The sequence below is a fragment of the Vipera ursinii genome (genome assembly GCF_947247035.1).
Source record: "Vipera ursinii genome assembly, chromosome: 2".
NCBI classification, from domain to species: domain Eukaryota; kingdom Metazoa; phylum Chordata; class Lepidosauria; order Squamata; family Viperidae; genus Vipera; species Vipera ursinii.
Genome location: NC_139513.1, coordinates 279739355 through 279763885, shown reverse-complemented (window position 1 = coordinate 279763885; position 24531 = coordinate 279739355). Strand labels below are relative to the sequence as shown.

The window sequence follows — 24531 nt, the reverse complement described above, 5'->3', positions numbered from 1 at the left end:
CTTTAGTTGCATGTGTTTTTCCCTCCCCCTCCTTAGCTCTTAGCCACACACACACACACACACACACACACACACACACTCAAGCACACAGGCATCAGCTCCATCCATCCCTCCTTTCTGGGTGTGTTAACTCCAATGTAGCTCTCACAACCCAGGGTTTATCTTTTTTTTTCCCCCTCTCTCTCTCTCTCCCTCTCCCCCTCCCTCCCGCCCTAGGTATGAGAAGCTGCAAGATGGTCCGAGTGGTGAGTGTTCTGGGGCTAGTGATGGTCAGCGTGGCTCTCTTGATTTTGTCCTTGATCAGCTACGTGTCCCTGAAAAAAGACAATATCTTCACCACTCCCAAATATGCCAACACGGGAGTGCCAAGAATGTACATGCTCCATGCCGGATTTAGGTGAGTGCTTGTCAAATTATACATAGATTGTCTTCCCTTCCCCCTCCTCCCTTCCCCGAGGAAAGGCATGCTGGAGAGATGGGTAGAGGGTATGCAAGCTGAGGGGAGGGGAGAGGGGAATATTATTATTGAATCCACGCTCCGGGACACCCCTACCCCTTTCTGGCTTTTGTGCCGTCCGTACAATACCCCCTCCTTTAAAATGCTTTGTGTGGAAATCGATCGGGCCGCGCAGCTTTGAGCTTTTGCATCAGTGGCCGGCGGGGGTAGCGGGATGGGGTGGGGTAGGGTGAGTGGGGTGGGGGGGGGGTAGATGTATAATATGATGGGCAGCTGACGGTTTGGCCGGTTCATGTTTATTCCGGACGGAGGACGGACTAATGGCGCAGGCGCCTTGTTTCTTTGGCCGTAGAAGGGGAAGACGATCCAGGTGTTCCCTGTCGCTGGGGAATCGCAGATACGCAGTTTTTAAATGAGCAAAGCGGAGGAAGGGAAAGCGAGGGGGGTTCTCTAATCTCCCTCGCAATTCCTCCTCTCCCAGTCCGCCTTCCTTGCAGCTCCCGGTCCGGTGTGGGCTCTCCCTATCAAACCGGGCAGGAGAAGACGGCGGATTCCTTTGTTTGACTTTTCCTTCCGAATCGCTGGCGCTTCCCCCCCCCCGTGTTTGGTTTTCCCGTTTAAAGCCGGGGAGCCAAAGGCCAGAAATTTAGGAGTGGGGGGGGGGAGAGGGTGGTTCCAGCCAGGCTTGAGAATAATTCAGGCTTCTTCATTCTTCGCCTTCCTTGGACGCCCAGAGGCCAGACATAAATGTACCCTAGACCAGCGTTTCCCAACCTTAGGAACTTGAAGATGCGTGGACTTCAACTCCCAGAATTCCCCAGCCAGCAGAGCTGGCTGGGGAATTCTGGGAGTTGAAGTCCACGCATCTTCAAGTTCCTAAGGTTGGGAAACGCTGCCCTAGACTAAGGCAGTTTGGGAGGGTGTCTCGGCCAGTGGATCACCACCCGCCCACTCAGGCTCGTTGTGGGGGAATCGTCTCTGACATTCCGCACCACCGCCCTGTGTTTATGGCTGGGAAGAGTTAAAATTGGGCAGAGATGCCGAAAGCGGAAGAAGGCGGCAACCCTCTCGCAAGCCAGGCATGAGTAGCAAGGCCACTGTCCATGGTGCTGATCGCACCTCTGTTTTCTGCTCTTCGGTTCAGACCCATGAAGATTTGGCATGGTTTTGAGCACTTAGGGTTTAAAACATTCCATTTGAATATTATTCCCAGTGGTTTAAAGCGTCCCAAGGAATTCAAGGTGCTGGTTATCACCTATAAAGCCCTACATGGCCTGGGTCCGGGGTATTTGAGGGAACACCTGCTGCCGGCATCAAACGCCCTTCGCCCAGTGCGCTCCCACAGGGAGGGTCTGCTCAGGGTCCCACCGGTAAGAGATTGCCGGCGGGTGACACCCAGGGATAGGGCCTTCTCAGTGGGAGCACCTGCCCTGTGGAACCAGCTGCTAGTGGAGCTGAGGACTGCCCCCGACCTCCGATCATTCCGCTGGGGCCTGAAGACCTGGCTCTTTGAGCTCTCGGGCCCAGGCTGAGGAGAAATTTATTTTAATTGGGGTTTTTAATAGTACAGGGTTGGTTTAATCTTTTTTAAATTGGTTTTTTAACTTTTGTATGGTTGATTTTTAACTCCCTGTAAACTGCCCTGAGTCCTCAGGGAAAGGGCGGTATATATATGCAATAAAATAAAAATAAATAAAATAAAATAAAGATGCCACCTATTAGTAAGCTTACTGCGCCCAATCAAAGTAAACAATACCAAGCTTACAATACTCCTTCTATCTTTATGGAATCTGCTGGCAAACTGTTGGGAAACTGCTTCTCCGTTCTCTTATCTTAACATTGACTCTAGCACATATAAGCCATTTCATAGTCATCATTAACCCCCTAGGTTACTGTAGCATCCCTTTCCAAGCCAGTGACTCCCAAATATATAGCAGCTCCCAACTTGCTTCAGCCAGTTGGGGAAGCCCAGCTTGGACATTTTCTGTACAGAGCATTCCTTGTCATGGAGACTCATCAGAAATATCTGATCAGGTTTCTACAGACTGATAGAATCATAAGGATAATATTTTTTTTATTTTTTTATTTTAATCCCATTTATATCTCTCCCTTCTCCGAAGACTCAGGGCGGCTTACAATTTAAGCACAAACCAATGGAAGACCCATTTCATGTTCACCTGGGTATGGAAGGAATATGCAGTTATATATCTTTTTAATGGAAGACAGATCACTACCATTTAAGTCTGTTCACTGTCTAATAGCTGGTACCATCAAGAAATTGATTCTCAGACTTAACTGAAATCCTAATTATTAAGACTGTTTCTTACGATTTAGGATATGATTTGTTGCAATTTGAATGCATTGGTTCAGATCATAGGACAAGAGGAAATAATTTTATTTCATTTTTTATGGAATTGCAATGGAGAAGTTATCATATATGCAAAGTGATAATTTAAAGAATATTGACTCAATCATGACAGATAAATGAATAAATTAGAAAAAATATATGCAGATTAGAGGATGTTTTAGATTAAGAATAGGAAACATGTGGTCCACCACATGTTTGAACTACATTTAACAGATTGTCTAGGCCTCTAGGAGCTATGATTCAGTAAGAAATGGAAGTCTATATTTTGCCTACCCCTTTTAAAAAGAAAATTTGAAATTCTCATATAACTCATCAGATATGATCTTTGCATAAATGTGTAGACTTACAAAAATGTTTGCATGTGGGACTGTCATGTATTATTTCATATTAGGGCTAATATTATCCCATATTTTTGACCAAAGTGCTCATATAATTTTCAGTTTCCCATAAATGTTTATGGGAAATATCTATGGAACCAAACTTTATTTTAAATGTATTGTTGATTCATAATCAGTTCAGTTCATTTTTATGACAGGTTTTCATTTACGTTTTTCTTTTTCTGGTTGCTACCATCATAAAGGCAAGTGATGTCTGTGAATAGTCATTTTGCTTGCATTTCATGAAAATCTAGTAAACATTCCATTGGAATCAAAGAATGTTGTACAACCTTTAGAAAAGTTGTAATTTTTATAGCCTTGAACCAATTTTTTGGAAACTGCTGTGTAAATATCATCCAAAACAACAGAGAAATCCTATGTTCCTGAATCTGGAAAGTACCAGAAATTGGGGTTATATTTCTCCCAATCTCTACTTTCTGATAAAGAATAATGGAAATTGTAGCTCAATGTCACAGAATATGATTCTGCTTTTTGGAATGTTTCTGTTCACCACTTGGCTGCTTGGTAGCTTCATTTCTTGCCTTCCCTCTTGATTTTCCAGGGGTTCCTTTCAGCTTAAACTCTTGTTTATCTTTGGACAATCATAAACATCTCCAATCCTTGGTTTAGTGAGACGAGTTTTCCTAATGATAACGTTCATAAATGCTTTCAATTTAGGTGCTTACAAGTGAACATTCAAAGAATTGATGATGTGATTAATCTCCACAATAGAGGGGATCTTAGAAACATAGTCTTGCAAAGAAGAGAACAAACCAGACAGTGAAATGAAAAACAGAATGAGGAAGGGTTAAACAAAAAAAGAGTCTGAAAGTAGAGAACATACAGTTAGAGAGCAGATACTCATGGAAAACTAGATGGAAGAAATATTGGGTCTTTGAAAAGAGAGATTAAAAAGTGAACTTAGAGAAGAGGGAGAACAGGTCAAAACTGCAGCACTATAGAAGTCGTTTGCAATAGATGATAGAGAGAGATGATGGATAGATAGATGTAAACTTTTAAAGTCTAACCTCCATGGACTCATATAGTTGTCTCTCTTCCAAGTACTAACCAGCTGGGCTCTTTGGAGATCAATAAAGTTCAGTTAAGTGCCATGGAATACTCAGAATCATAAAGTATCCATTTTACAGGAAAAAGAAGACCCCCTAAAACATATCCAGGTGACGGTGTCTCCAGTTACAATTTCAGGAATTAGAAACTGAATTGCTAAACTATTCTGATCCTGTTTCCAGTCATAGCATACAAGTTTTATAGCTAATGCAACCTATTTGTAATGTATTTCCTGGCAGCTGGGCTGTAAGAAGGGCAATAATATTTGGAATGCAGATAGTCTTCAACTTACAACAGTTCATTTAGTGACAGTTTGGAGTTACAACAGCACAGAAAAAAGTGACTTATGACCAATTTTCACACTTACAACCGTTACAGCATCCCCCACAGTCATGTGATCCAAACTCTGATGATTGGCAACTGACTTATATCTATGATGTTTGTGGTGTCCCAGGGTCACATGATCCCCTTTTGTACTTTCTGACCAACAATGACAATCTGGGAAGCCAGATTCACTTAACAACCATATTTCTAATTTAACAACTGCAATGATTCACTTTACAACTGTGGCAAGAAAGGTCATAAAATGGGGGCAAAATTCACTTAACAACTGTTTCGCTTGGCAATAGAAATTTTGGGCTCAGTTGTGGTTGTAAGTCAAGGACTACCTGTATTTTCCTCTGGGGAATGAAGACCTTCCTCCATATAGAAAAATAGCCTTTCTAACAAATGCTCATCTGAAAAGGAGTTGGTAATTTCCACCTATCTGAACATGTTTAGATGTTGAGACTCATACATCAGAGAATGTCTTCTTCTAATGGACAGAGGTGGTAAGAGTGAGTAGAAATGATAACATCCTTACTTTGGCCCTTAATGTCATAAATACTTTTCACTGATTGCATAAATATGTGAACTGTTTTAGGTCACAGTTTGCACTGAAGTTCCTTGATCCTTCCTTTGTACCCAACACAAATTCCTTGAATCAGGAGGTGCAGGACAAATCGCCCAAGTGGACATTCAACAGAACAGCGTTCTTACAACAAAGGTGAGAAAAAAAGTGACAAGTGATGCTAGGCTCAGGATGATTCTAGATTTGAGGCAAATCCACCCTTTTAAGCACAGCCACTTGGCAACAGACAACTGTGCCCTTGAAAGTTGTCAAAAAATATCCAACCTCTGTATCAGTGTCTTAGGGAATAAATGTCCCAAATATTGAGATGCATTTCTATGTCTGCACTAATTATCTCTCAAGTCATTTGAGTCTGAAAGATGAAGGGATCATTTGGGGACACTGAACTGGATATCTTGCTGTTTTAAATTATATGAATTAAGCCAAGGTGTATTAATATGAAGTGAGGTTGTAATTTTCCTGCCAAGAATATACAAGATGTTGGGCTACCGTTATTCTTTTTTTTTTTTAGCAATATTTCTCCCTGTACATTCAAAAGAGATCAGGTTGTACAAAGACTCTAAACCAGGAGTGGAGAATGATGGCCCTTTTATGACTTGTGGACTTCAATTCAATATGTTGGCTCAGGAATTCTGGGAGTTGAAGTCCACAAGTCATAAAAGGGCCATCGTTCCCCACTCTGCTCTAAACCAATGGAGACTTCTGTTTTAGGCTTTCTATTCTGTCCCAGGATAGTATGATACAATGTGCCTAATAAATGCATCAGTGTAGACCAGGGGTCTTCAAACTTGGCCCTTTTATGACTTGTGGACTTCAACTCCCAGCTTTGCTGGCTGAGGAATTCTGGGAGTTGAAGTCCACAAGTCATAAAAGGGCCAAGTTTGAAGACCCCTGGTGTAGACCAATACTACCAAATAGAGTGAAGCAACTGCAGGGCAATTAAAGAATGAATGCAATATATGTATAATATAAGGAAAGAACTACAAGTAACTATAGCAATAACACAGAGTGAAATTGCATGCTTCCTCCGCATGTCACATCCCCAATTCCTAGAGAATTAATTTGCCTTAATGAAGTCTCTGTTGCTAGATACTTAGTAGCAGGGCTTTTTTTCTCATAGAACGCTCAGAACGGAGTTCCGGCACCTTTTTTGGATGGAACCTTGTAGGGTAGGCAAGGCGGGTTTTATGACGTGTGTGAGTTCTGGCACCTTTTTCTTTTACAAAAAAAGCACTGCTTAGTAGTAACTTGCCAAAGCAGCAGAAGGCTACCCAGTCTGAATTACATTTATTGAAATTATCATTGTTTCAGAATGAGATGTTTGAAAGGAGAACTCAGTTCAGTCTTTAGGACTGGAACTGTCTAGGAAGCAATAGTCCAGAGCAGGGTTTCTCCATCTTAACATCTTTAAGATGTGCAGACTTCAACTTCCAGAATTCCCCAGCTATCATGTAGACTGGGAGTTGAAGTACGCACATCTTAAAGCTGCCAAGATTGAGAGACATTGTCTGGAGGATTGGCATAACTTACCTCCTTCTCCGTAGCTTTCTTTTTTCGATGTTTCTGCCAGCATGACAATGTAGCTGGTCAAACTGTGGTGGCAGATTCTGGGATTAACTGGCAGGGATCCCTGGTAATGGAAGTGTTTCTCAATCTAATCTATTCTAGCCAGTTTATTGTTCAGCAGAAAGTAGAGGTGTGATCCTGGTTAGCTTTGGCCATAAAATCAGGTTTTATTATAACCAGACTCTTTAAACACTATTTATACCAAGAAACTTGATAAGTGTTTTTTTTACAGTGCCATATGAGCTGAACAATAAACCGACTAGAATATATTAGATTGAGAAACACTTCCATTAGCAGACAGCCCTTTAGCTGCCAATAGCATGAGGACAATTTTTTTTTTCAAAGAGAGGGAATATAGGAAATATGAGCCATTCCTTTGTAATCTATTCATTTTTTAAATCTCTGTAATAATGTGTTAGTCATTAGCTAACAGAGAGCCAAGATTACAGCCACCCATGTTGAGTGAAATATATGGATTTCCACCTAGCTAGAAATTACCTATTTTGTTGAAATAACCAAGCTGTTTCAATATTGCACTATTTTAAATACAATTTTGGAGATGATGGAGATGGGAATCAAATCAAATAAAATAGGATGGAAATAGCTTCAGTTCTGTGTAAGAAGAGTAGATATGTTAACGGTTGATTTGATTACATTTTATTCGGTATTGCACTGAGAAGAAGATGGACGGTGGATTACATAGCTTTAAAAATTGGAATGGAAAACAAATACAATGGAATTTGGGTGAAGCATGTTATCAACTCAGGTTCCATTCTAATATTCTTTATAGGACAGACACAAACACAATCTGAAATTTCATTAAGGAAGCAACAGTCCATTTAGCTTCAATTTCATTATAGAATTTCTCCATCAAGAGGATCACAATGCCGTATTATTTCCAGGGAACCCTACCGCAACTTTCTTTATACTGTTATATCCAAACCAGATTTTTCAAAAAGAAAAAGAAATATCACTTCCTACAAAGAATATTAATTTCATTATGAATAATTGAAGTTTTGTTCTATTTATGGGTAACAGAGAAAAAGTACATCATTCTTAGCATGTACAGTATTCAACAAAATTTCCTAAATACTCAATGCAGTTCATATTATATTACTCTTAAAAGAAATCTCTCCCCATTTTTTTCCTCATGATTATCTGAAAGGAAGATAATAGTATTTTAAATAACCCATTCCAAAATAAATATTATGCAGGGGAAAAAACCCAAATCATCTGCCTCTATTACTGTGCTATTAAATCTGAGCTATCTTTCCATTTTAAAACTAAATTATTTGGAAGTAAGATTGGACAGCCTTGTCAGATAAATACAATATTGCTTTTTTCTTTTACAGATAAAGCAGAAAGTTTGGCTTTCAAATACAAACTCTGTTATATCAAATTCAGTATGCTTGGTATATGTTAACATAGTTAATATGTGTGCGTAACATGTAATTTGTAATCTGTAATAACATTATTAACATAATGTATGTCAACATAGTTTGGTGCAGTGGTTAAAATGTTGGTCTACAAACCAGATTATGAATTCTAGTCCTCTGAAGTATGAAAGCCAGCTGAGTAACTTTGGACAAGTCCCTCTCCCTTAGCCCAACTCACCTTAGAGGGATGTTGTTGTGCGTGGGGGCAGGGGAATAGGAATAGAAATATTAGATATGTTCACCACCTTGAGTTACTTATAAAGTAATGAGTGGATAAAGGGTGGAGAGAGAGAGAGAGAGAGAGAGAGAGAGAGAGAGAGAGAGAGAATAAGATTATAATTATAATTATTATTTCTGACCATGGATTTGTATCAGGAACTATATCTATAATGTAAGATAGAATTGGTAATCGGGAAGAAGTGGTAATCGGGAAGAAGTGCAAGAAGAGGGATTACACAGATCTTTCTTGATATTTCTTTATTCCACCACATCCAAATATTTGCCCCATCTATATTTATTTCCCCCACCCTGGGAAACTGTGTGGTATTAATACTAAGCATCCAGCAAAAATAAAAATAGAAGTTTTAAGTCTTGTGCACAACCTCCAAAATTGCTTTAAAATTATACATTTCTTTTTTTTTGTATAAGTATTTTATTAATTTTCTAGTTTTACAATCAAAAGTACTTAATAAACAGCATGTTGTCTGGCTTCATGAATAATTCAGTGGTACATATTAACTTCCTCAATCTAGATACAATACTACACCATCCAGTGCTTCCTCTCTTCTTCCGGTGTTAGACATTTTCCATACTGAGCAAATACAGTTCTTGTTGCTGTTAATACATGTGCAATTGAATACCAGCATCTTTGTTACATTTTTCTAATATTATATGTAATATCAGTAGTGTCAAATTAAAATATCTTTTCTAACCAAAACATTTTAATTGCATTTGCACTTAATATTCATTTGTTCAATCAATATCCTGTTTTTCACGCTTTTTTAAAAAAATAATAATTTCCCAACAGTGTTCAAAGTGTCTCTATCACTTATAATTTTCTCATAATAAATTATATTTGGGCAACCAACAGCTTCCCTTGTTCAAACCCTCTTAGCATTTTCATATTTCCCTTTTCATACCGAAATGTAAAATTCTAGTTATAAATCCTATCTTTCTAGTTCTAATAGCACTTCTATTTCTAACAGTTATCTATTCTCTTAGCCATATTCAAACATCCCTTTAATATTATAATATGCCATCTAATGGGTCAGGATCTCTATTGTCTTCAATCTTACTCCAGCTTTCTTCCTTTGCCAACTAACTTTCCAAGTCAGTGCCTTTGAATCATCAGGTAGTTCTTCCTCTATTTTTATGTACAGTATATTGTTTGGAATAAGTAAGACAATTTGGTTAAGGTATTTTTGGAAGAATGCTCAGCCCGTTAATATTCATTGAACAGCCTCCCTCCTTCTCCAATTTCCCACAATTTTCCCAACAGCTTTATCTTCCATTCAATTGGCTCTTCTTCCTTATCCACAAGAGTGTTCTGAGATCTTTACAGGAAATATGTATTTTCAGTTTCCGGTATTATTGCTACATCTTTTAATTCTTCATTTGTCTGAGTCTGTTTGTTAATTCCTTCCTTTAGGTCCTCCAAATTTGGGTCCACTTCCTCTAATTTTCTTTCTATTTTCTGAGTTACTAATTCCTTCTTTATAGTCATTTTCTGGATTTAGATTAGAAAATTGTTCTTTTATCTCCTTTGTGTTATTTTTAGTCTCATCATGAGCTAAGACAATTGTCTCTTGTATTAATTTTAACATACAAAGAATTTCCTTCTGAGCTTTGTCAACATTTTCTTGTTGATATGTCAAGCTGGAGACTTCGGAGATAAGTGTTAGAGATGGTTTTTTACCATTTAAAGCTGAGTATAGAAGATCCATTTTGTTTTTATGTGTGGTTTCTATAGTCCAATCTATTTAGGGATTTAAAAAGTTTCAGTCAATTGTCATTTGTGCTCCAAGTTATCCATCCTTAAGCCTCCCCTAAGCAAATATAAGTAAAACTCAAGTTTTTTCTGTCCAATGAAAAACATATTCTTTCTGTCCAGAGAGAAAAAAGCAATTAAAAGTTGTTCATCAGTCAAAGGTTTATAATCCAAAGTATTCCATCATCTCATTCCATAATGTATGTTTCTTCTACAGGTAAATACCTCCACGGCACAGCTCTAAAAGTCAGTATTTATATTCGTGGTCCAGGCAGGCCAGTTTCAAAATAGTTTATCATCTCTGTCGCACAGATAAGCAGCCCAAGAGTTTTTTCCCCTTTTCCCAGCTGAAGTCTAGAAAAGTGAAAGTTTCCAAGGACAACAGAAGTCTTATCTGGGTCTGAGTTTCAAGCCAAGTTTCCCTTAAACATAATAAATTGTAGTCCTGTGGCTTGCTACTAGATGTCATTGATGCTGTCTTCCAGCTTTTTAAGTCCAAACTTATATTACAAGCTTTTCAACTCTCTTTTTTTAACAAAAAAACCTCAAAAGCACTTTTAGTCCCCAAATTTCAAAGCTATTTATATATGTATGTATTGATTCCAAATTAATCTTGTAATTTTCTGTTTTCCCCCAAGCAATTAATTTGCTACTTTTCTTTTCCTGAGAGAATGGGGCAGAAATTCCCCTTCCCTCTCTCCTCAGGGAGGATTCTTTGCTTTGGGTGGTTTTTTTTTCAAGGAAAAAGTCTTAAAGTCATAAAGAGAGAATAGGGTCTCACCCAGTGCCATCCATGTTGCTCAAAAGTTGCTCATTAGTACTTATTTTCTTTGGTTGTCAGCAGCTTCTGACTGGCCACATGAATGTATCCAGCCTTTCCCCTGCCAGTTTGGAGGATAAAATGAAAGGGCTGCCACCCTCCCACAATCAATGAGGGTCCCCTTCTTCTTCATTGCCTCTCTGGAGCGACTTTCAATCCTTTTTAGGGTCCCCAGCAGGGCAAAATCAAACGCGGAAGACAGAGCACCATCTTCCTGCATCCGTCACACCGCTACATTAAACCAGAAGTCCAGAATGATACATTTTTTAATATCTCATAAAGATTTCCTTTGTGAAAAATAGGGATAGCTTTTTGTAATACTCAGTCTGTGTTGGACCATCATACTACATATGTTGTTCTGCCATACTCCATATTAAGGTGGAAGACAACTAAAAAATGGGCAATCCCTGCCTTCCATACATGCACAAAAGGCATCAAAAGACATAAGGAAAGATTTCTTAGATGTTATAGGAAAAATGAAAGAGTCTACACTAATACAGATTTTAAGAGTAATATTGATGTCAGATATAGCATATATTTTTCCATCACACAGCTACATTTCTATACTCTAAGGTCTGCACAACTTTTAATGGACCAACAGATGCACTTGATTTTTTATAACTGTTAGGGCATGCACTGAAGGTGAGATAAGACTGAGACATGAATGAAGCCAGGACAGAAATAAAGAATAACAGAATTGGAAGGGACCTTGGAGATCTTCTAGTCCAACCCATTGCTTGAGCAGAAGACAGTATACCATTTTAAACAAATGGCTGTCCAATGTCTTCTTAAAAACCTCCAGTGTTGGAGAATCCACAGCTTCTGAAGGCAAGCCATTCCACTGGTTAATTGTTCTCAGAAATAGGAAATTTGTCCTTAATTCTAGATTAGATTTCTCTTTGATCCAACCTAGAAATAAGGAGATATTTCTTGTTTCAATTCAATATTCCTATGTAGAAAAAAACTTATATATTTCAATACTTACGATAAATTCAACTTGAGTTCATTAAACACAGTAATACAGCTTCTGTGTTATTATATCTATTGCTTCTTTCACTTTTCAGTGAAGAACTACATATATTGTAGTGTAGCACTACACTCTAGTACTTCTACTTTAGTTCTTCTAAAAGCTTTACCCCTTTATCTCATTAAAAAGCAATGTGGTCTCCACTTTTAGAAAGGCTCTTGAGCCACATTGCAGAATTTTGGGATAGGAACAAGTTGTACCCTTCAGTATCAAGAGGAAGATGAATATAGCAAATAAGTAATTATATCAGAACCAGGTTGTTTACTTATGATGAGCAAATGCAAACCCTAATGGCATTTTTATTAGGCTTATTTACTTTAGGGAAAATGTTAATATTCTCAATGTTCCCCAAATTGAATATTAAAGAGTTCTGCGTCTGCAAAGGATAGACAGACAAATGTTGCTCAAGAGGCCAAGTTATAATACTGGAAAAGCTCACTTCAGCTCCATTATTCTTCAAGCAATTTAAGCAGAAGGAATTCCTTTTTCCAAATTCTTTCTTGCCTCCTGAAACAGAAGATATTATTATTTTATTGAAAAGGTTTTCTCAAAATTGTGTAGCAATCAAATTGCAGCTCCATTCAAAATGACATTTCATTCACCGTCCAGCAGAGTTTGAAAATTACATTGGTTTCTTGATTACAGGGCAAAGTGGTCTTGCTGTATGCTAGGCATGAAGAAAAGTGTTTCTTGAAGCAAATACTACAACATCCTAGTTATAATGTTATTGTAAAAGAAATTGTGCTAACAATACTTTTAATCTAACTTGGACCACCTTCCATAATACATCCCCTCCAATCGTTTCTAAGCATGGGTGTCAATAATCCATCTTCACAAGCTAGAAAACACTTGGAAAATGTAAATTATCCATTCTTTTATCCGGATTACCTACGGCAACACCTGCGACCGGCGTCAACTTCCCTCCGTCCAGTGCACTCCCACAGAGAGGGCCTCCTCAGGGTGCCGCCGATCAAAGAATGGCGATTGGTGACCCCCAGGGGGAGAGCGTTCTCTGTGGGCGCGCCAGACCTCTGGAACCGCTTACCGGTTGAGCTCCGGACGGCCCCCGACCTTCGCTCCTTCCGGCGCGATCTTAAAACATTCTTTTTCGAACAAGCTGGCCTGGTCTGACGGGATGGGGTTGGGTTTTTAAAATTAGTTTTTAACTTAATATGTATTGATTTTATGGGCATGATGTTTAATGGTTTTTTAATGGTTTTTTAATTTTTGTATTTGATTTTTATTGTGTATTGCCCTGTTCACCGCCCTGAGTCCTTCGGGAGAAGGGCGGTATAGAAATCAAATTATTAAATTAAATATTATATATGAATAGGATGTCTACTCCATCTGTCTGTGACTTATAGAACAGAGCATCTTCCAAACAATTATCTGTACCTGGATTCAGTCTAGTAAAATCAACTTAATTTATTCCAGTTGATTCAATTTCCAGATTCAAGTTCTGTTGGGTAAGCATGATTGGATTCAATCTGATGACAGTTAGAACATGCATGTAACATTTCATCAAAAGCTAATCTTTAGCAATCTTAATCTACAGGTAGCCCTCAATTTATGACTACAACTGACCCCAAAATTTCTATTGCTAAGCAAGACAATGGTTAAGTGAGTTTTGCTCTGTTTTAAAACATTTCTGGCCACAGTTGTTAAGTCAACCACTGCAGTTGTTAAATGAATCATTTGGTCATAAAGCAAATATAGATTTTCCCATTGACTCTGCTTTTCAGAATAAGGTTGGGAAGGTTATAAATGGTGATCACATGACCCCAGGACAGTGCAACTGTCATAAATACATGTCAGTGCCCAAGCGTCTGAATTTTGATTTTTTTTTAAATTTTAATTCCATTTATATCCCGCCCTTCTCCGAAGACTCAGGGCGGCTTACAAGCTTAGCAGTAGCCTTCATTCTATGTATATGCCTGCTTATTAGGGCTTTCACACACCCCCTAAGCGGCATTATTACAAAGTCAGCTTAATTGCTCCCAACAATCTGGGTCCTCATTTTACCTACCTCGGAAGGATGGAAGGCTGAGTCAACCTTGAGCCTGGTGGGATGCGAACCTGCACTAACTGCAGGCAGCTGGTGTTACTTAAGGAGGCATTAGCCCACTGCTCCACCAAGGCTACATGATCACATGACCATGGGGATGCTGTAAAGGTCATAAGTGTGAAAAATGTTCATAAGTCATTTTTTCAGTGCTATTCTAACTTTGGTCACTAAACAAATGGTCATAAATTGAGGACTACATATAGTAACATATAAACATTATACTACCAAAAAAAGAATTATGAGTTTTGTTTTATCTCCGATCCTTGACTCCATAACAGAATTCTACAACTCTAGTTAAATTCTCACTCCAACTCCTGGCTCAAGCATTCTAGGTCCAATCTCTTCTTAAAAACCTCCAATGAAACCAGATATTATATTTAAGGAATCCTTTACCACACAGGTTATTTTTTGCTAAGACATGTCTTAATATTATTGACATAGAGAAATAGGGTACTTCAGCGGCCCCCAACGTTTTGGGCACCAAGGACCAGTTCCGTGGAGGGCAGTTTTTCCGTGGACCCAGGGGGACGTGGTTTCATGCACTGTCTGGATCCCACATGTACATGGATGGGGCTTCACTCACTTGCACAGCCTGGTTCCTGGCTGGCTGCAGCTCAGTGTCGGTCCATGGTCCAGGGGTTGGGGACCCCTGCTGTACTTATTTGATTCTATAATATTTTATATTAGAAGTAAAACTTTGATTAAATATCAATAATGAAAAAACAGAGGAAAATGAAGGAAAGAAAGCACTAGTTAAATTAATTATAAAAGCATTATTAAATATAGTTATCATGACTTCTTTTCATTTTAGATTTCAAATTAATCCACATAGTTTTTTTGAGGATTTGAAGACTTAAAGATTGAGGTGGGGGATTGATATAGTCTAATGATAAAATATGTCAACTCTTGACATCTCCAGGAAGGGTGGAAAAAATTCTTCCTGAAAAACTAAGAAACCACTTTGGTCAGTGTAAAACAGTGCTGACCTGGGATAACACTGGTTCCTGTATTCCAATTAAGTTATTATGTGGTACATGCAAATCAAAAATCAATACAAGCCCATCAGCCTGCTTGTACTAAATGTTCATCAGAGAGGAACTCTGTGCAATTTGCAGTCTACCAGTTGTCCTTATAAACAACTTTTTTCATCCTGGGGCAATGCAGATTATTGGTTTCCAACTTCTGTCATCTCCAACCCACCACTTCTTCAAGCATCAGAATGAGAAAGTCTTTAACTCATTCTGTATCAGTTCTATTTTAGCAAAGCGAGTACTGGGGGCACAGTAGTTAACTGCAGTATTGCAGGAAAACTCTGCCGACAGCCTGCAGTTCGATCCTGATGGGGCTCAAGGTTGACTCAGCCTTCCAGCCTTCTGAGGTTGGTAAAATGAGGAGCCAGACTATTGGTGGCAATATGCAAATAATGGTGACATTGTAAATCGCCCAGACAGTGCTCTAAAGCCATATGGGGCAGTATATAAAGTCTAAATGCTATTGCTATTGCTAAAGGTGTGAGCACCAGAGAAGCTGAGGATTTGATAGAGCAAATACGTATCTAGAAAATAAGGTTAGAGAGTTAAATTATAAGGCTAATAATTTCAGCAGCATTTCCTGTTATCAATTCCATCTAATGTCTAATTATTTACCTTACATGTAACGAATCATAATATTAGCATTGATGAGTGAAACAATCTTCTACAATGGTGTATAGCCAAAAAGAGAATGCCATAGTAATGTCAAGGACAAAATGTTAGGTTTTAGTAATAAGTAATAAGTTGGAAGGGACCTTGGAGGTCATCTAGTCCAACCCCCTGCTCAGGCAGGAAACCCTATACCATTTCAGACAAGTGGCTGGCCAGTCTCTTCTTAAAAACTTCCAGTGTTGGAGCATTCACCACTTCTGGAGGCAGGTTGTTTCACTGGAACAAATCTAGTTCTCAGTCAAAAAGTTCCCCTAGTAAGCTTGAGAAGCAACTGCCTTTTTACTTAATGCAAAGGTGAGTAGCCTTTTTTGGCAGCCAGGAACTACACTCTTTTTTAAACAAAATCAATGAATACGCACACAAACATAAATTGATTTTTTTGGAGTTGAAAACTATCCTTCTCCCAGGAAAAGGAAAAACTCCAGAATCTAAAATTCTCAATTTGCAGGATGATCCCAAAACTATAATTACATTATATCAGGTAAATCCAATTCTATTGGACTTAACCAAACTGTGCAAAACAATATACAAGCTTTTGAGATTTCCATAACTATTCTTTAATATGGCTAATGTTAATAGTAGGGGAATAAGCAAAAATCTAAAAATATTAAGCAGATTTTTCAGCCATCTGTTTGCAGTTCAAAAAACATCTAAAATGGCATTTGGAGTTGGGATATTTTTTCATAAATTGACACAGCTGTAACTGCTTTTTGTGTACTTTGAGAAATAGGTATGTAAAATAGTTCTTGCTCCCACATAATTTACCTGTATTGGTGGGAAATAATTTCCTAATAAAAATCTCAAACTACAAATACTTGCCATTTTTATTTTCTAAGCATTATCTCTCTGTGAAGTTCAAAATTATTCTGGGGGGAGATGAATGTATTCCCGAGATTGCCTACTTCTGTGGAATAATCAATTTCAGATTAGTTCTTTGTTAATTAATGACATGCATTACTCCAGTGGTCTCCAACCTTGGCAACTTTACAACTTGTGGACTTCAACTCCCAGAATTCCTCAGCCAGCCAGTTGAAGTCCACAAGTCATAAAGTCAGGGCTTTTTTTCTCATAGTACGCTCAGAACGGAGTTCCGGCACCTTTTTTGGATGGAACCTTGTGGGGTAGGCAAGGCAGGTTGTATGACATGTGTGAGTTCCGGCACCTTTTTCTTTTACAAAAAAAGCACTGCATAAAGTTGTCAAAGTTGGAGACCCCTGCATTACTCCATCCTTCTTCAACTTTATGTCCTCTGGGACTAAAACTTCCAGAATTCCTAGACAACATGTTCAAATGCTAATGGATGCCAGAGCATCCCATCACTAAGCAACAGCAGAAATTGAGCTGATAGAAGTTTCCAATCCTGCACACACATACTTTATATTCTTGGTAAATTGGTTGAATGAGGACATTGCGGAGGTCCTAAAAGTAATCTTTTTCTTCAGATTAATTCCAAATTGGCAAGACGTCAATGCCAAGCAGTTCAGTGATTTCATTGGAAGTTCCCAGAGGCAGACCGACATCATGGCACTGGTGTCCTCTTGTTGAAATTGTATGGCACAACTCAGGCATCAGGGAACTATGGTGTTTCAGGTTTATGACTTGTGGACTTCAGCTCCCAGAATTCCTCAGCCAGCGTGCCTGACTGAGGAATTCTGGGAGTTGAAGTCCACAAGTCATAAAAGGGCCACCTTTGAAGACCCCTTCATTAGATGGTATTACAACACTGTGGGAAGAGAGGTGAAGGAGCTCACTGTCTACATCAAGGGTGTCAAACTGCTGGCCCGTGGGCTGGATGCGTCACGAGGAAACCACGCCCACCCCATTGCCAGCAATGGGGAAAAAGTTCCAATACGTCGTGTGACATCATGTGACATCGCGAGTTTGACATGTCTGGTCTATATTATAGGCAGTGAAAAGAGAAAGAGAAAAGACAATTGAGAAAAATCTCCTCTAGTATTGGCACAGCCAATTCCATCTGACAGGGCTGGCATGTCTGAATTCCTTCAGTTAAACAATGCCCTCAATCAGGAGTCTAGAAGTGCATCTTCTCTGGGCTCAGAGCATGCCTTCTGGAACAAAATTTCCCTCCCACCCTACTAACATTTCAGAGAGCCCTGAAGACCTGGCTCATCATCCATGCTTTGGCTAAGATGGGTGTAGTCCCTTTCAAGGAGAAAGTGTATTTTCCTTGCTGCCTGGTTCTGTCTTCTTCACCTCTTCTATTGTTGCATTGTTTTTAATTGTTGTATTCTTTTATGGTTTCTTGTGAATCACTCAGAGTCATTGGAAATTGGACAATTACAAATTGAAATACATAAATAAATGTATCTTTCTGACCTTCATTCAGCACCAGAGCCAGCTCCAGGGAGTGGGAACATTGTCTGTTTGCCTTTGCCAGGGGTAGGCAACCTTGGCTCTTTTATGACTCGTGGACTTCAACTCCCAGAATTCCTGAGTTCTGGGAGTTGAAGTCGACGAGTCATAAAAGAGCCAAGGTTGCCTACCCCTGGCCTAGTCATAAAGGCCAGCAGACCTCATTGGACTCGCAATGGAATCATTTCCACCTGGCCTTTAGCATCCAAGAAGATCAGAGAGTCTAAGACAAACTTCAGTTTTGACTTTCCTTTTTTATAATTCCTTCTATTCTTTTTTCATCATTGAGTGTAGGAACTTAACGTACCATGGCTAAGAGCCTCCATAATCCTAGAACTAGCCCTATCTAGCCATGATTGATTAAAGTCCTGTCTTCCCACCTGGTACACAGCTTCAACATCCAGGGTTACAACATACAAAATTGTCTTTAACCAGTGGCTCTAAGATGGGCACCTTTGATAAAACCAGACAAAAAATTATGTGAATGAAAAATTAAATAAGAACTATGCCAAACCAAGTGAATAGTCTGATAAATTAAATGACATACATAAATAGAATAATCATTTCTCAAGATATGGCATCTTAATAAATAGGCAAAAATGGATCTTCTTTCATGGTAACACAGAATTTATCTTAAGTAATAAGTTATGATGTGTATTTAATTTGCTGCATAATTGTTAAGTATTGTGCAATTAGCCAATATTTAAAAGTCAAGTCACATGCTAATAGTTAAAGATATTTTGCAGCTTAGCCTAATACACTTGTTTAATTAAGCATACTATTAATTTGAATAGGAATGCAAATGAATGAAAGACAACGAGGACTTTAAAACAACATCTGTGGCAGTTTTTTTTTAAAGCTAGAAGCAATTGTGAAATGAAGAAAAAAGGAAGAAGTTCAAAAACTAAGAATGCAAGTTAGATGATTATAGCTTTAGTTTGGCAAGAGTCTGTTAGGTGTAAGCAAATAAAGAACTGGATTCAATTAGATTTCACTGTGTCGTCTTTGGATTTGAGTCCAACAAGGGCAGAACAACTGAGTATTGGTCGTGATCTCTTGATACCAGATGGCACACCTGATTTTGAAGGAGTCCACTTTCAGGTAAACCTAATAAAGCCTCTATTAGGAAATCAATAGCTTCATCCCTAATGTTATGGTCATTTCCTTATCCAGATCTATGCTTTTTTGGGGGAGGATAAAAGAAGATTAAAACTATAGATCCAGTCTATGTCACTCTTTTTCAGAAAAGTAATGCAGCCCTAAATTATGTGATCAGTTATGCCCTCCAAATATACTGAAATGGCATTGTATATGATAACAACTACAAGGATTTTATGCACTTTTTATTGGAAAAGATCTCTAGTCCCCTGAATAGAAAGGTAATTAAACTGTAAGGATGTTTCAACACCTAGAATTACTGGTTATCTAAAAGGTTACTATTCAGTCTTCTTTGGAAACCATTTTTGCACTATGATTTTTTGCATAGAAATGTGCTATAATACTTCTCAAATTTGGATTCTAGAATTTATTCATTTAAGCTGATATATAGCATTAGCAATAGCACTAGATCTAGATACCACTTCATTTAATCTAATTAATAGCATTAGCAATAGCACTTAAATCTAGATATCGCTTCATAGTGCTTTACAGCTCTCTCTAAGCGATTTACAGTATCAGCATATTGCTGTCAGTGATCTGGGTCCTCATTTTACTGACCTTAAAAGTACGGAAGGCTTGGTCAACCTTGAGCCTGTCAGGATTGAACTCCTGGCAGTGAGCAGAGTTTACCTGCAATACTGCATTCCAACTATTGCACCACCACAGCTCCTAACATTGTCTACACAAGAGTTCCCCAATGTTTCTGGCTTTGCAGAATGGGGGGGAGGGGGAGGAGAGAGGGATGGTTCTGTGTGAGCACAAACACACAACTCTATTTGTGCAAGGGCATGCCTGCACGCCCACCGCTCACACAAATGGAGCATGCATGCACACGCTCACCTGCTTGTGCAAGTGGGGTGCGTGTGTGTGCACGCGCGCTGACCCCGTTTCCATGACCCAGTTGCAAATAGCTCATGGCCTGCTAGTGGGCCACAGCCCAGAGGTTGCTTATTATTTAAAGTTTTTCAGCTGTACAATAGGGATATGTCTTAACTAGAATTTGGTATGAAATATGCTCTAAATTATTAATGGTCTATTAGAATATAGTGCTCATTTTATATTTTAGATCTACTGGTTATTTTAGGCTTGATAGTTATCCGTCTGTATTTGATAGCTTTGGGTTGGTTTGTTTGTTTCCTTCTTGCTAATTTGTCTATATGCTTTTAAAGAGCCTTGGTGGAGCAGTGGGCTAATGCCTCCTTAAGTAACACCAGATGCCTGCAATTAGTGCAGGTTCGCATCCCACCAGGCTCAAGGTTGACTCAGCCTTCCATCCTTCCGAGGTAGGTAAAATGAGGACCCAGATTGTTGGGGGCAATTAAGCTGACTTTGTAATAATGCCGCTTGGGGTGTGTGTGAAAGCCCTAATAAGCAGGCATATACATAGAATGAAGGCTACTGCTAAGCTTGTAAGCCGCCCTGAGTCTTCGGAGAAGGGCGGGATATAAATGGAATTAAAATAAATAAAATAAATAAATAAATGTGTATTTGTATCGATATTATTTATTTATTTTATTATTTTTTTATTCGCCACAGGAGTTTGGGATGACTGTGCAGTTGTGGACATGTGTATATGGGATTTTTGTGGTGGGGGGGGCCTCTACTCAAGGAATTAGAATTGGAACATCTTTGTTTGTTTCATCAGGAGAAAACAAAATGGAATATAGTTAGAATCAAGCTGAAATGTAATCAAACTGAAAATCAGGGTCCCCAAACTAAAGTCTTTCCTAGTAGTGGTTGATTCATCTATTAAAAAAATATAAATGCGCATCATGCTAAAAGTTTATCTGTTTTCGAAAAAACCCAACCGAATCTATCCGTTGTACCTAATGCAGATAGTCCTCGGTTTAACAACAATTCATTTAGTGACAGTTCAATGTTACAACAGCACTGAAGACAGTGACGTATCACTGTTTTTCACACTTATGACCATTGTAGCATTCCCATGGTTGTGTGATCAAAATTCAGGTGCTTGGCAACTGACTCATTTTTATGACCGTTGCAGCAACCCAGGATACAGTGATCACCTTCTGTGATCTTCTGACAAGCAAAGTCAATGGGGAATCCAGATTCACTTAACAGTTGCAGTGATTCACTTAACAACTGTAGCAAGAAAGGTCCTAAAATGTGGCCAAATTCACTTAACAAACATCTTACTTAGCAACAGAAATTTTGGGGTCAGTTGTGGTCATAAGTTGAAGACTGCCTGTATACGAACGGTTTGAGACCCTATGTTTCTTTTTAATGCTAAAACACTGCCAATAACTGGATGCTTCAGATGAGACCATGCATTGTCATTGTTTATCTGTTATTATTATTATTTTTAGACGAGAAATCCTTCAGCACGTGGATGTGATCAAAAACTTTTCTTTAACAAAGAACATGGTACGGATTGGACAGCTGATGCATTATGATTATTCCAGCCATAAGTATGTCTTCTCCATTAGCAATAGCTTCCGCTTGTTGCTCCCAGATGCGTCGCCGATTCAGAACAAGCACTACAACATTTGCGCCGTTGTGGGAAACAGTGGGATTCTTCTCGGGAGTCAGTGCGGGCAGGAAATAGACAAATACGATTTTGTTTTTCGTTGCAATTTTGCACCCACCGAAGCATTCCAGAAAGATGTTGGAAGGAAAACCAACATCACCACTTTTAACCCGAGCATTTTGGAGAAGTATTACAACAATCTCTTGACCATTCAAGATCGCAATAACTTTTTTCTAAGCTTGAAGAAGCTGGATGGAGCTATTCTATGGATTCCAGCTTTTTTCTTCCATACTTCAGCCACTATTACCAGAACTTTGGTAGACTTCTTTATTGAGCATCGAGGACAATTAAAAGTCCAGTTGGCTTGGCCAGGAAATATAATGCAACATGTTAACAGGTGCGATTTGCTGCTGTGCATCATTAACTTTTTGGTGCTTCGATTGTTTTCGGTGTGACCAAAGGATATTCAAATTTATGGCAGTTGTAAGGAGGATGGATAGTTTGTGAACCCAGATAGCATCTCGCTTACATTGCCGACCTGAGAAACTAAGAAGGATCTGAACAGATCGCAGAAGAAACAACTGCTCTAAATGAGCCTCAAAAGATAGAGTAGACCAGTAATTTTTTTAAAATTGCAGAAAAAGCCAGTGGCATCTGACTTGCTGCCTTATTATGTTTATTGGATTCATTCTGTGCTTCTTCATATAAAAAGAGCCTCTGAGGCACCTTATAGAAAGTGTCACGCAAGACGGAACTAATTAAAAAATTAAATGCTTAGTTAATACATCCAACGATAAAGAAAACCATGAAGAAGCATTAAAAAAATCAATTAATTTGATACCTCTGCTTTTCAAATAGGAAAGACTAGAAAGCAAGGAAATTCCCCAAGATCATCCCAGTGCAGTACAGAGGTGAAAATCTTGATTTGTTCAGATAGCTTATCGGCTAATAAATAAGAGGGGAATCCACTGTGTTATGAATGAAGATGATCATCATCAACCATGATCATCCATGATGATCAACAAAGATGATAACAACTATAGGAGCCTTGGTGGAGCAGTGGGCTAATGCCTCCTTAAGTAACACCAGCTGCCTGCAATTAGTGCAGGTTCACATCCCACCAGGCTCAAGGTTGACTCAGCCTTCCATCCTTCCGAGGTAGGTAAAATGAGGACCCAGATTGTTGGGGGCAATTAAGCTGACTTTGTAATAATGCCACTTGGGGTGTGTATGAAAGCCCTAATAAGCAGGCATATACATAGAATGAAGGCTATTGCTAAGCACATTGGTTTGTGCTTAAATTGTAAGCCGCCCGGAGTCTTCTGAGAAGGGCGGGATATAAATGTGATTAACATAAATAAATAAATAAAATAAATATAGTCCCCAAAGTGCTTTTTTTTTCCAAAAGGCAACTGGACTTTGTTGTTTTAATCGTTTGTTTTTCATCCAAGAAGCTTCTTCAGCTCAATAACACTGAAATGATTTTAATAGTTAGCATTTCTATTGAAAACAAAAAGTATATAAAGATGTCTAACAAGATCAAGCAAAAGAATAAAAATAAACTATAAAAAACAAAAAAAAGGTTGATAACGGTATCCACATTTCCACCATAACTATCTTGGTAATATAATTGAAAATATGTTACATTCATATTATTAAATAATAGTTTACTTGTTTAATCTTAACATTTTTAACATTTTTCTATCTATGTTTTTAAACTATTGTAAGCCACCCAGTCACACAGGACAGTGAGACAGGCGGCATGTACATTTAATAAAAAACTAAAAGCTAGAAGCCAGGAGATAGGTGGATATTTCTGTAAAGGAACTTTGAGAATTGCCACCACCAAAAAGGCCCTGCTCTGCCAAAGTATCCAAGAACCTCAGAAAAAAATATGAATGTGAAATAGGATTTCCCCAAAATAATGATACTTTATGGATTCTTCTTTTGCAGGTACTGGAAAAACAAGCATTTGGCTCCCAAGCGACTCAGCACAGGTATCTTGATGTATACCCTTGCATCCGCGATTTGTGATGAAATCCACCTGTATGGGTTTTGGCCCTTTGGCTTCAACCCAAACAATAAAGAGGATCTTCCTTACCACTATTTTGACAAGAAAGGAACCAAGTTTACTACGAAATGGCAAGAATCCCATCAGCTGCCCGCCGAATTCCAGCAGCTCTTTCGAATGCACGGTGAAGGACTTGCAAAACTGACTTTATCCCACTGTGCCTAAGGATTTCATACCTGAAGTGCCAAAAGATTGTTGCTGTTGTTTTTTAAAGGGGGGGGAAAAGTGCCCCCAACTGAATTTGCAATTTTTCAAAGCAGAATTCTAAAAGGAAAGGCATTGGTGGGAATAAGGCAGGGAAGCGTTTAATTCTGGAGTGGTCTCCCGTTTATTATTACCAGTTTTCAAAGCCTAGGAGAGTGGCTTTGCCAATTTTGCAAGACAGAAGTATTTCTTATCTTCCTGAAGTAGGAAAATCCAGGCTGTTTATAGCAGAAAAGTTTTGAATGTCTTAGCTATGCTGCCAAGAATATTAAAGTATTTTCATAGTCATATATTTTTCACATTCTGGAAAGGAAAAAAAAGGAGAACATTATCAATGGTTAGAACTTCTGTGTTTGCTTATTCAGACTAGCTTATTGTTGTTTCTGGATTTCTTTGGGGAAGGGGTGAATTTATGCTATTGCTATTCATAGTAGAACATGCCAGTGTTAATTT

At 38.7% G+C, this 24531-nt stretch overlaps 1 protein-coding gene across 1 annotated transcript; it reads left to right on the top strand.

The window, feature by feature from the left end:
* Positions 1–218: 218 nt before the first annotated feature.
* ST8SIA3 (ST8 alpha-N-acetyl-neuraminide alpha-2,8-sialyltransferase 3) lies at positions 219–24039 on the top strand (the record flags this gene model as incomplete). The annotated part of the gene is made up of 4 exons (XM_083352609.1): positions 219–397; positions 5193–5315; positions 21643–22200; positions 23757–24039. 4 exons carry the CDS (start codon positions 219–221, stop codon positions 24037–24039), a joined length of 1143 nt encoding a protein of 380 aa, XP_083208735.1.
* Between the last annotated feature and the right edge of the window lie 492 nt (positions 24040–24531).